Here is a 12335-nt window from a genome sequence, read left to right on the forward strand (position 1 = left end):
AAATGTGTCACAGCAATGAAGTTTTATGAGAGGAGACGAGGATGAAGAGCACAACACATTCAAAGAGGAGAAAGTACAAGCAGTTATATTTTCGTTTTTGCCCAGGAGATCAGTTCTTCTTATTGTGGTGAATTGTAGAGGTAAAGAATGGTCCACTTGTAGCGTTTGCCAAGGACAAAGCTGAAATAAGACTCTTCTTGTCTGGCTATTTTTCTTTTGCTCATTAGAATAACTGTTATGTTCCACGGCAGCTTAAGTACAAACAACCAGCGGATGATGCCCTTGGCTAAAGATGTTCTGTAACGTTGTTATGATTATATTTTTTTCCCGAGCCACATAAAAGCAAATCACGAAGGAAACCAAATAACAACAAGCAGAGAAGTCGGGTGCAGGCCTGTAGCATGAGGAATAGCTCAGTGGAAAATGTCACAATATATCACGCCGCCGCTAAACACGCAGGAAGAGTAATTCACAGGTGGACTACACCGAGGTAATAGAAGAGAATAAGAAAAGATAAATGAAGGGAATATCTGAAATGAGATAGGGAGGAGATGAGAGCAGGCTGGCCAGCATGGGAGGGAAGTGAATTTGAAAATTATGTGATTATATGAAGTGTCTACTGTGCCGAAAAATTGTACACTAATCTAGTTAAACCTGTTCGCCATCACTTTACAGTGTCTTCCAGCAAAATAGGAAAAACCTTAGTCTTTATTACTAACTGCACAGCAGTGAGCCACACACACACACACACACACACACACACAGCTATATTTTCATATTTCCTTTCATCTGATGAGACTGCCGGAGTCCACGCTGGCTCACATTTTTACACAACTTCATTCAAATGCATCGAGCTGCAGCGTGGACCCCAGTGCTGTAAATGATGTATACATTCATTCTAAAATGTCTTTCAGTCAGGAGCACAACATTCAAAAGAAAATTGATATTTCCACTTGCAGAAATTCATATTTGATGGTGTGGCTCTGTTGCAGGACTACTCCGCTGCTCCACCAGGAATTCTTCTCTGCTGTCACAGAGCGATGCTGAAATGCTACATTTATTAGTTTTAGGCTGGACCACTATGATTCAATCTCATCAGGTTGTTCTAAAAGCTCCCTGGAAAACCTCCAGCTGATCTAAAACATTGCAGTGAGAGTACTAAGGGGGACTAAAAGACTGCTCATGTTTCTCCCGTATTGCCTTCTTAGTTTTTATTCCCCGTTAAATACAGAATATCATTTAACATCTTTCTTCTCACAAACAAGTCTCGTACGATCAGGGCCTCATCATATCTCAAAGATGAGAGGCAGGCTTCCCATGATGCAGCGAGCATTTCGCCTCAATTCAACTCTTTTCTCAGCCAGTGCTTTTATCCCACTACTGTCATTAACATTTGTCTACTCTGTTTTCTATTCCCCTCACCACCCAGCCATTTGTGGTAGATGATTACCCCTCCATGAGCCTGCTTCTTCTGGGGCTCTTCGTTCCCATGGTCCAAGTGCTTATTGGGATTTTCTTGCAGTGTGAAGAGCCTCGAGGTAATTTGTGTAAATAAATAAAACACAATTGAAATTGAACTTAATTTGATCTGTTTATTTCAACACTATATATTAAGAATAGATAAGATGTTTTCATTCATTCATGCTGGTTTGGATTTCATTTATTTATCACCCTATAGAGGCTGAACAAGCCCCTAAAAACAGTCAGTGATCACTGTCGGCCTCTCTCGGTTTTTATTATCGCGAATCATTTTAAAGCTCAGTGTTTAAACCCTTATGATGTAGCTACAGCCCAGCCCATGCAGCAGTATTAATGACTAACCTCGTACTGTGGATGGATTATCTCAGTTGTTCTCCTGACTGAAGTTTGGTCCTTTTACAGCATCCTGCCATGCGATTGCATTTGTCTCGAACCATCGGGATCCCTCACGTTAGCTTTTATTGAGTGGAAAAAAGTTAGCGTTCATCCTCCAGCTTCACTGTGTTTATGCTAGCATAGCTGTGTAGCTAGCTACCACGTAGCACATCATTATATACCAGCTAGCCAAACTTCAGTAACCCTACAAACGTCACTGCTGTTTAGTTTTCTGTCTTCATTTATTTTGGAAGTGATAGCAGAACTGTACGTTTGAATTTTTCAGAAATCTCTCAGTCAGAACATGCTATATCATGTTTAGGTGGAAGCTAGCGAGCTAACTTCCTGCTAACTTCTAACTCCGTTAAACTTCATTAATCCTGTTTTCATGGATGCCTGGATGTTAAACTTAATTGTTACACCTGGTAAAGCAGCAACACTGATCATTTTATTAAAGATGAAAGAATTTAGACAGTTTGTAACTCTCAGTGTTCGTTTGACTTTGGGACCTGTAGCGGAATTTGGGCCTAGAAACGGGTAATGACGTCAGACTTGATTTTTTACACGCATACACGAGTGCGTGCACGCATACACGAGTAGTGTAAATGATAAATTAGTGCATATTCATGTCACAGACTGTACATGAAGATGGTTCTGATTTAGTTGATACATTGATACAAATTTGCAAAGTGGACTCCACGGCTGGCCTCTGATCTTCGAGTCCAACCACAAACGCAAAACCGAGAAATGGAAAATTAGAATGCTGAGTCTCACACCCCTAACTCATTTTTCATCGATTCGCTTTGAGTCAAGGAAATAACTTCAAAGCGTCATACAGTTATAATCATATAGCGCCTTGATTTCAGCTGGCAAAAGTATTTCATAGAAGGAGCAGGCGCCTCCTGCACTCGCACTGGTAAAACTAAAGGATACAGTCGCCTATCTGTTGTGTTTTTCCCGTTTTCTATCTTGCCACTGCTTAAATCCCAGACCTTGTTAAAACTCCCTTCAGATAACCCACTTCATTCTGTCCCATCACTCATCAGTCTCCTCAGGGCTTCGGCAAACACTATCACATGACATACTGCTAATCTGATTGGCTGATCAGAACTGTAAATGAAACCAGCCAGAACAAATTACAATAGGCACAAGTCATTAAGAGAGATGACTTGAGGGAGAGAAGCAGGGTTGGGGACAGGTGCATCGCTGCTAGTCTGGCAAATTACTTTCAGAATAGAGTTTGGGTTATCAGTTGCTGGCTATTATACACAGTGATTGGAGAAGGAGGGTATTGATACAGCTTTAAGTGGGCTTACACTGCAAACTCTTTTTGTGCTAATTAAACACCAAAATTGCCCTCTTTGGGAGGTTTCTTGTTTGGTGTGCTCACAATTTATTTTTTCCCCTGTGTTAAGCTGCCAGATCAAAATGTAGTGCCTCTTCATCCAAAATGGGGAAAAAGCCCCAAAAACTTTAATTATTCAGGCAGTGAAACTCTAACTATTCAAAGCACTTAAACAACAACTATCTGAAATTAGAAGCAGCTGTTTTGTCAGCTGATGTGGAGCCTAGCCATTTTAATTTTTGTGATTTGCCTTCTAGCTTCTGTAAGAAAGCAATAAAACCAAAATTAGTTACATATTCAAAAATAATGAAAGACTCTCCCTAACCTGCAGCCTTTACACCTGAACCTCATATACCTCATTAAAAATCTTTTCCCAGGTCTTTGCAAGATGGGCTCCTTTCTGCACAGGGCACTGACAGTTGGAGATGCACGCATGCAAACAATATTATGAAATACCTGAAAAATATTTCAGGTATGTTGTTTTGGGGTTTGTTTGTTTTTCAGTCCTCCTCTGTTGCACTCTTGGTTAATGTCATGTGGCCATGAAAATAATCAATAACAGTCTGAGTATAAGCTACACTGTGACACACTCGCGTGCAACATCCTGATGCCTTATTTCTGTCACAGTTTGCCATTGAACACATTTAGGATTAGGACTCAACCTTACTGTCATTACACACATATAGATAGAGGGTAACAAAATATAGTTTGCATCTAATCAGAAGTGCAAAGAGCAGATTATATACAGATATGGGTGGAATAAAAGGTGGGAATAGTTATGTACAGATGATTTACAAAAGAGTATACAGATGTTTATAGTGCTATACAGACGGGCAGATATACAGATGTACTCAGAAGGTCCGCCCTTTGAGCTCTCTTCCAGTCTGGATGGCGGCGTGTCCTTGGGCAAGATGCTGAATTCCTATCCATGTGTGAGTTTACACCTCCCAGTAATCGTTTTCTATTTATTTACGGTGGATAGAGAAATGGAAATGGTGACGTAAATGTAATTTTTGCTTGTCTGCCAGTTTGCTCGGTAATCATTTTTGCAAAAACTAAAAGTAAAAGCAGTTAAATGAGCGTTTCTTCTGCAACTCATCACTCAAAGCACTTCACTGTACCGTACCAGCACATTCACAAACACTTTCATAGACTCTAGCTCGCACACTCTCTCACTGATAGGAATTCAGTATCTTGCCCAAGGACACGCCGCCATCCAGACTGGAAGAGAGCTCAAAGGGCGGACCTTCTGAGCACTGGATGACCTTCCACTTCAACTTTCCCTGGAAATTTTTATTTTATTTTATAAGAGTTAATGGTGAACAAGGATGTCAGTATGGTACTGAGATGTAGCGTGTTTTCTTCAGTAACTACTGAAGAAGTTAGATATTTTGAGCTAGTGATGAACCTAAAATCTTAAGATCATTAAAACCATCATTAAAATTAAAAGACCCTCCAAACCATGCACAGCACGCTCACATCCTGATAGATAGATACACATAAACACTGAGATATGCAGATGGCGTGTTCGACTCTTCAGCAGCACTGACAGATTTCCTGTGTTGGTCCGATGACACGCTCTCCGACAGCCGCGTTTGCTTGATTCCATCTGACTTCATCTTTCATTATCTATCCGTTTCCATCTCCACTAACCACTCATCTCATTTCATTTGGATCCCTGCCATTAAAGCTACACGCCGGCGGAAATGTGAGGGTGAGGAAGCGAGAGACCGTCGTTAAATTTTAATAATTCGGAATATACTCGGATTCAGCCTCGCCAATAGTTTCAGTGCTTATAAAATAAGTACCCAGAAAGTACTGTACTCAGACGGAGGCTCCCTTGCTGAGTGGGCTGAGCCATGTTTGTTTTGGTGTGTGCCAGACACAGCAAGAACTTCTGATCTGCGGATGAATCAGTATTCCAAGGACACGAGATAAGCAAGGCCAGATAACAGGCAATAACAGAGAAAGACATTTCTTCCCTGGCAAAGCCATACAAAGGCATTCTTTAATCACAGACACGACGTGAGCCTGTTTACAAGGTGGAGACTTCCCCAATGGGTTCTGCTACAAGTCGAGGAATAAAAGACAAAGACACTCAGTGAAGGACAGACAGAGAGAGGGAGAGGGAGGTGCTACTGAAGCTCCAAGTGAGAAAGACACAGTGAGTATTTGGGGTTAATGAAGCAGCGCAGGAAGACAGAGGAGGCAACAGAAGGAAGGCGGCGTTGAGCTGCGATCTTCTTTACAGAGCGTATCCATTACACTGCCATTTCCGCGGGTCAAGTTGCCTTTATTCTGCACCCTGAACTCTTCCCTTACACGAGCATCACCTTTGCCTACTGCTGCACGGGGTCATCGTTGATTGGCTGGGTGAGAACATATTTCAAGAAGGTGGTTAACCTGCCTGCCTCTGTGGCTGTGACCATAAAGGGATTGATTGAAGAGCGGGAGCAAGGAAGCGCTTCCAGAATCCACATAATTAAGACTCAGTCAAACGCACGTCATGAGGTCGCACGTTTTCTTTTAGAAATGTTCCTCCACCCCAAAAAAACTTCATTTCTTTGTCCTGTGTGTCTTTAATTTTCACCTTTCAATTTCCTCGCTGCTTTCTCTCATTTCCCTCCATGTTTCTCTCTCTTTTTTTTGGCTTCTTGACACCGAGTCTCCTGTTACTATATTTATCTTTCTATTAGACGCAGACTGCTCTTCAGCTCTCGCTTTCTCGACTGCACTATATTGGATCTTTTGAAAAGATGTCGCAGGCAGACATGCCTGATTTCTAGCTTTCACTATGCTCGTATCTCTTAACAGCCCTTCTGATCTTAATGACTTAATAATATTAAATAAAGACTCATCACTAACTAAATCACCAAATCAGCCTTAATAAGAGTTCTATTATGGATTAAAAACAGATCAGGAGAACTACAATACTTGGTTTTCCATAAACAATCATCTCCACGAGGTTACGTTTTTAGTCTGTTTGGTTGCATTTCTCTTCTATTGTCTGCCTGTTGATTTCAGGCCCAGTGCGCTGGCCTCACCACTGCCTCATCAGGCTTTATTATTTCCCTGCTGTTGTTTGAGGGACCCTGATCACAGCTGGCTCAAGACAAAACACGAGTCTATCTATCAGCATGTAGCCTGCCAGCCTGCTAACTATGTGCTTGCGACATGACAGACACTTAGCAGTAAAATCTCTGTATCTGGGCTTGCCCGGCCAGGGAAATTGCTCAGCCCATTATGGCAACGAGCTGCACACTGGTTCCCAACACTTAGTGTGGCAATGAGGCAGCACAGTGGGCAGCCAATGCACTCGAAAATGGACATATGCAGAGACACACAAAGGTGCACCTCTGCACACGTGCAGGCTGTCACTGCTACCACTGTTATTACTTTTTCTTTCAGAGAGATCACAGATTCACATATTATGTATATGCACACACACACACACACACACACACACACACACACACACACACACACACACACACACACACACACACACACACACACACACACACACACACACGACTAAACACTATTAAATTTTAAATCTGTCTGAGCACCAAAGGGTTTTAATCTGTGACCCATTAGAATTCAGCATCCCCTCTCTACTTTTGATTTAAACCAGAGGGGATGTGATGTGACTGTGATGAAGGCTGAGGCTCAGTCTGGCTGCATGTATGTGTGCAATACTTAATATTCCTGTAATTAACAAAGCTCTTTGACTATGTTGGAGTTGTCTAACTGTGGTGCAGGTACACGTGTGTGCACATAATATTTCAGTGTCTAAATGGAGGTCTCTCCTTAGTATATCCATGTGCTTAAACCAGCACTGCTCAGCCACTTTTCCCGTAACTTCAGGGTTTTTAATCGCAGGTTCAGTGGCAGTAAACACTGAAGATTGCGCGCGTGTGCTGGCGTGTTTCAGGCGACTGGGGCTTTGATAATGTATTCATGCCTCCCAATGACAAATGGCTGCCTCCAGGAGGCAGTTTAACATTTAAATGATGAGCAGCGGAAAACATCGAACCGCAACACACAGCAGTGAGGGGATACGCAGGTGCGGCGCAGGCCGGAGAGCCTCTGCATCAAGTACGACAAAGACATTAAAAAAACAACTTTAATCTGCCCACAAGAACTAATGCAAAGGAAAGGGAGGAGGGTAGGATGCGGGAACAGCTGGACTCCCAGCGGGGAATCAGAGAGCAGAGGAGAATTCGCTGGCCTGAAAAACAGAAGCTACTGATGAGAGTTTATATAAACAGCCCGTCAAGCCCTGCGCTCAGGTTGGAACAATAGCACTTCAAACAATATTGTCCTGCTCCATAGGCCTGCCAGGTGCTGCTGCACAGGCTAAACTCATCTGTGGCTTTTAAATTATTAACTGGGAATCAGAAACACGCCGTTAGAAACAATACAAGCTGCACAAACATGAATACAATGGTGAATAACTCACAAAGTGCACACACAGTGACGACTGCATGACCCTCAAAGATTACGACTTAACACATTATAAAGTGGCCAATGATTGGCTCGCTTCTTCTATAGGTGCAACTGATTAGTCTGGCAGCAGAGCGTAGCCTCCAGACTGCATTCAGCTGTTGCTAACTCTTCAGCTGATTGATTTTTAAATCAATGCCATCATCTTGGTTTCTTTGTAAATCTCTCATATCATATGTATGACTCTGTTCTTTCTTCCTCGAGCTGGACTTCAATCTGTCTCTGGGAATGGTGTGTTCGCACCATCATCCACCATCTGTTGCAACCCAGAGGGCTGCTGGAGTTGACCTGCCCTCATGCTGTTAACAGGAGCTACCGTCAATCTGCTGCTAACCATGCACAAAAAACACAAAACAAAATAACTGTAATAGCGTATATTCGTGGCAATTCTGAGTCCAGGTCAGGTCAGCCTAAAGTGGCTGTAAAACCACTATTTTCATCAATACTTTTAAAACTGATGCCTATACTTTCTTTAAACCTCTGTTATTTATTTCAGTAGATTTCTCTGCTATTGTATTTCTTGCACTTGTGTTTACAGACACTCCTGAAACAGGACTCGTCCTTTTTCTGTTAAACGCAGCCCTTCTGTCTTTCTGCTCCTCGTCCTCTGTAGGTGGATAGTATTCATTCGAGGTCTCTGTATATATATAAAGACAGAAAATGTAAGGGTCAATCGATATCCTGCTGGTAGGTATGACAGCCTATGACACAGGCTGGCTGTCATACAGTCATCATTGCGCTGATAGCTGTGGGGAAGGAACAGATTTGTCCAGTTGATGACACAGCGAGCAGAAAAGAGCGGAGGTGGCAGTCAAGCAGGTACGCATCAGTATTCTGAAATTTCTCGACCACGCACAGACAGTCGACAGAAATCGACAGTCGTTTTTTAAAAGACTGAGCTTGTTCTTGTCTCTGCAGACAGAATAGCAGCACAGGCTTTTTAGAGCCTAGACATACAGTACACAGAACAGGCACATGTGTCAGGGGACGTCAGTGTGTCGGCCGTGAAACAATGTTGAAAAAATCCATGTAGGCATCCTTTAATGTAACTGTTATGAACTGTTGTTTAACATGTATGTTTACAGTTAAACGTCTCATCAGAAACTGCAATCACTCAGGAAAATAACACATTATTCTGGTGAATCTTTGATTTTGTTAAATACTTGAAAATGTAATTACATTGTGATTGGCCTACGCTGCACTGTGTGTTAAATGCTAATTACCACCATATAACCATGTTAAGATACATAATTAATAGAATAACTGCTAATCACCAGCACCTTAGCAGTGCCAGTCCACTGTAACAACACTGATATTTAGCTCAGTGAGCTTATTTTAAGGGTTTTTTTAATATTAGAACCAGAGTCATGCCTGAGTTTTCTACAGAGCCCCGCAGGGGACATGGGAGAAAAAAAATTAAGACGGACTTTTGCGAGATCTTGCAAAACAAACTCGGGATCTCACAAAAGTTTTGCGAGAGCTCGCAAAAGTTTTAGCAGCATTCTTCGGCCTCCCGTTAGCTCCCGTTAGCTCGAAGCGAACGTAGTTTTCTGTTTGCATTGACAAGAAAGAATTATACAAAAAGGAAAACTGATGAAAGACTTGGTAAACTCGACTACATATGCAGTAATTCATGGTCCCAAAAAAGTATATAAATGTACGTTTTAGGATGATTTTCATGAGCATGAACATATAATATAAACCAAAAGGCTCGGAATATTTCATTTTATATGTAATGAACATAAAACACATGAAAATGTTCCTCTTTTTTGTGCACAGAGCTTTTATATCAGCCCTAATGTCATCTCACAATGTAACAGGACTAAAGCGATGCACACGTCACTCTGCAGGCAGTGTCTACGTGCACACAGTAACTACAAACGGAGTTTTAGAGGCCTCGTATGCTCAGACCTTTCTCTGTTAAAAGGCACTTTTCAAAGCTGATGGGAATTTAACTTAAAAACACATCTGAGGTTACATGCTAACAATGTCAGTTCCACTGAAGACTTTGCAATAACTTCCTGCATTCATCCATCCTTTGCCGGCTTTACCACAGATCTTACTCTTTCACCTGGCTGAGTCCACTCTCCATTTCTCTTCTTTTCCACCTATTCGTCACACACTTCCCCTGCTCTATATCTTTTTCTTGTTATCTCCTCTTATGTCCCTTCCTTTTCTTCTTTTCTTGACCCTTCCACCCCTTCTAGCTTCTCCTCCTGCCCCATCATTACTCCTCTTTCAGCACTCATCTTTCTAAGGCTACCGAATTCCCCAGCACAACAGTGCTATTCTGCTGCCTACTAATAGAATCCCTCAGTTCCTCTAATGGATCTGTCAGAATCTCCCGAGCACAGGAGACCAGATGGATTGATAGGAGAAGGTAGAGAGACAGAGGAAGGGGGACAAAGAGACAGAGACACAGAGAGATGATGAGACAGAGTGGGAAGCGAAGAGAAAAAAAGCGAAATGCGCCAAAGCTCCCGACACTTTCATCTGTGCTTTGGAAAGTCTCAAAGCAGCAGCTCGGCTGACACTGCCAAGCAGCTGCCATATGGTCCAATAGACGCAGGAGCACCACATAAGGCCGTCCTATTGTCACCATGGGAAAAATGACACTTTGACTGTTGCCAGGTAAAGTCAAGAGTGCTCAGTAGTTACAAAGGCGGCTCTGTTTCTACTTTTCATGTCTGAACTGACACTCATCACCCATGAAAAGTTCTTTGTACAATGAAAACGAGAATAAAAGTTTCCACAGTGGATAAACCCGACGGCTTACATTTCAAGTATTTCTAAAAACAGATCCTATCTAGATTATATATGAGTTTTACTCAGATTGCAGTGCAACTCACCGTTATCGGTGGCGATGAAGACGGCTGTGTATTTGTTGTCGTAGACATAAGGAGACTCGCGATCCAGCGAGGCTGAGGTGTTGACAGTTCCTCTGACTGGGTTCACACTCAGCCAGCCCGCAGGGTCCTGCAGAACAGCATACCTGTAAGAAAACAACGAGACCACGTGAGACACCTCATCACATCAACTATCGTCCAGGATGCTGTCAGTCGATTCTATATTAGAAAAAATCAAACAGCAGTGCACTGCAGTTTGATTAGATCGTACCATTTGAAAAGATCCCAAACAGAGCTGAGGTCTGAAGATGATGAGGACCTCTCTCCAAATCTGGTGGGCGAGCGGCCAAGCCTGCATCGCTTTGAAAATGAGCCTGAGAGCAGATCACGACCTTGCTAATGCGGCCACTCAATCGGCCACTGACGGCTGCTCGATGGTGATTGCAAGGGGCTCTCATCTGCGCTACAGTAGCATTACATGTGATTGATTTAAGAACTATGGATGAATATATATATATATATATATATTATGTGTGTGTGTACCAAACTTTTAGCTGCCTCTGCTGTTTTCGTGCATGTATTATTTGACATATGGTGCATCCTGTACTGCACACACACACGACTGTGCAGACTTTCTTCAACACAAGGTCGCTCTTTGCCAGAGTGCTCAGCAGTAGACAAATTGTCTTTCAAATGGAGCTCTACAGCTAACAGAGCGCGACAAAACCTTAGGAAATGGCTTTGCAATCAACCTCTGCTCACACCTTTCCCCCTCCCACTCTCGCTCCCAGCGATTACTACTGTTAACAAACACACATGTTTCATTGCAACAAAATGCTACTAATAATGACGCTATCATTGTAAATGCTCCTTTTCTGCCTGGATGTCACACACACACACACACACACACACACACACACACACACACACACACACACACACACACACACTTGTATTACACACGCTTGTTAAACACACTGAAGAGCCACATGATTCATTAGGCCTACTTCTCCACTGTTACAGAGCTGGGCTGACAGGTTATTAACCTCCATATGTCTCTCTCGCCGTCACCGACTGCGGTTTTAGACACATGCTCTGGTTTGTGTCTTGCATCAGTTTTTCATCATCGCTGCATTGCGACAGTGAAATGCACACACGTGAACATGTACACAACAATGTCGGGAAGGTATTTGTTGTTAAACGTATAAGCATTTTTGCACAGCTGCCTGCCTAGTGCGATGACATCAGTCACATTATCGGATAGAAATAATGTGACTGATGTCACATTATTTCTATTATTTCTATTATTGGATAGAAATGGCAAAAAAGTGTGAATTTGGTAGAGAAGAAGTTAAAGTTTTACTGAGAAGCAACTGAGCTCGTGAAAATCACCAAAACATCCACAGTAACGTGCTCAGAGTCATCAAGATCGATTCTCTGTGATCTTTCATACCCGCTGCCCGATTGGAATAAAACAAAAATTCCTCACTCGGTAAACTAACGGATATTTTCATTCAACGCGCTGAAACACATTTATTCCAGAGCTGGGACCCCAGGAAGCCCTTTTAAATGTGCGCTGCTACACAAACACTTGGTGTAAAGTATGACGGTACTATGTTTCTTCCTACAGGAGGAGCTCTAAAGGACTGTAATGATATTGTCTGCTTTAGTGCAGGCTCAAAGGTAACCACCAAATGAGTCAGAGCCATTGTTTTTTCCTCTCTGTGCAAACATGGGGACAGTCCATTAGAGCCCTTTAAAGGGCAAATTAGAAAGACATTAAA

The 12335-nt window shown here is 42.4% G+C and overlaps 1 protein-coding gene across 1 annotated transcript in view; it reads right to left on the reverse strand.

Annotated features, from left to right (window-relative positions):
* The window catches only part of cdh13 (cadherin 13, H-cadherin (heart)), a 389881-nt gene that overhangs the window by 30878 nt on the left and 346668 nt on the right, over positions 1 to 12335 (reverse strand). Inside the window, exon 12 of the mRNA XM_080303968.1 lies at positions 10555 to 10697. Within this exon, the coding sequence (XP_080160094.1) occupies positions 10555 to 10697 (143 nt within the window). The remainder of the gene's footprint in view (positions 1 to 10554; positions 10698 to 12335) is intronic.

This window comes from Astatotilapia calliptera, chromosome 7 (assembly GCF_964374335.1).
Source record: "Astatotilapia calliptera chromosome 7, fAstCal68.1, whole genome shotgun sequence".
NCBI classification, from domain to species: domain Eukaryota; kingdom Metazoa; phylum Chordata; class Actinopteri; order Cichliformes; family Cichlidae; genus Astatotilapia; species Astatotilapia calliptera.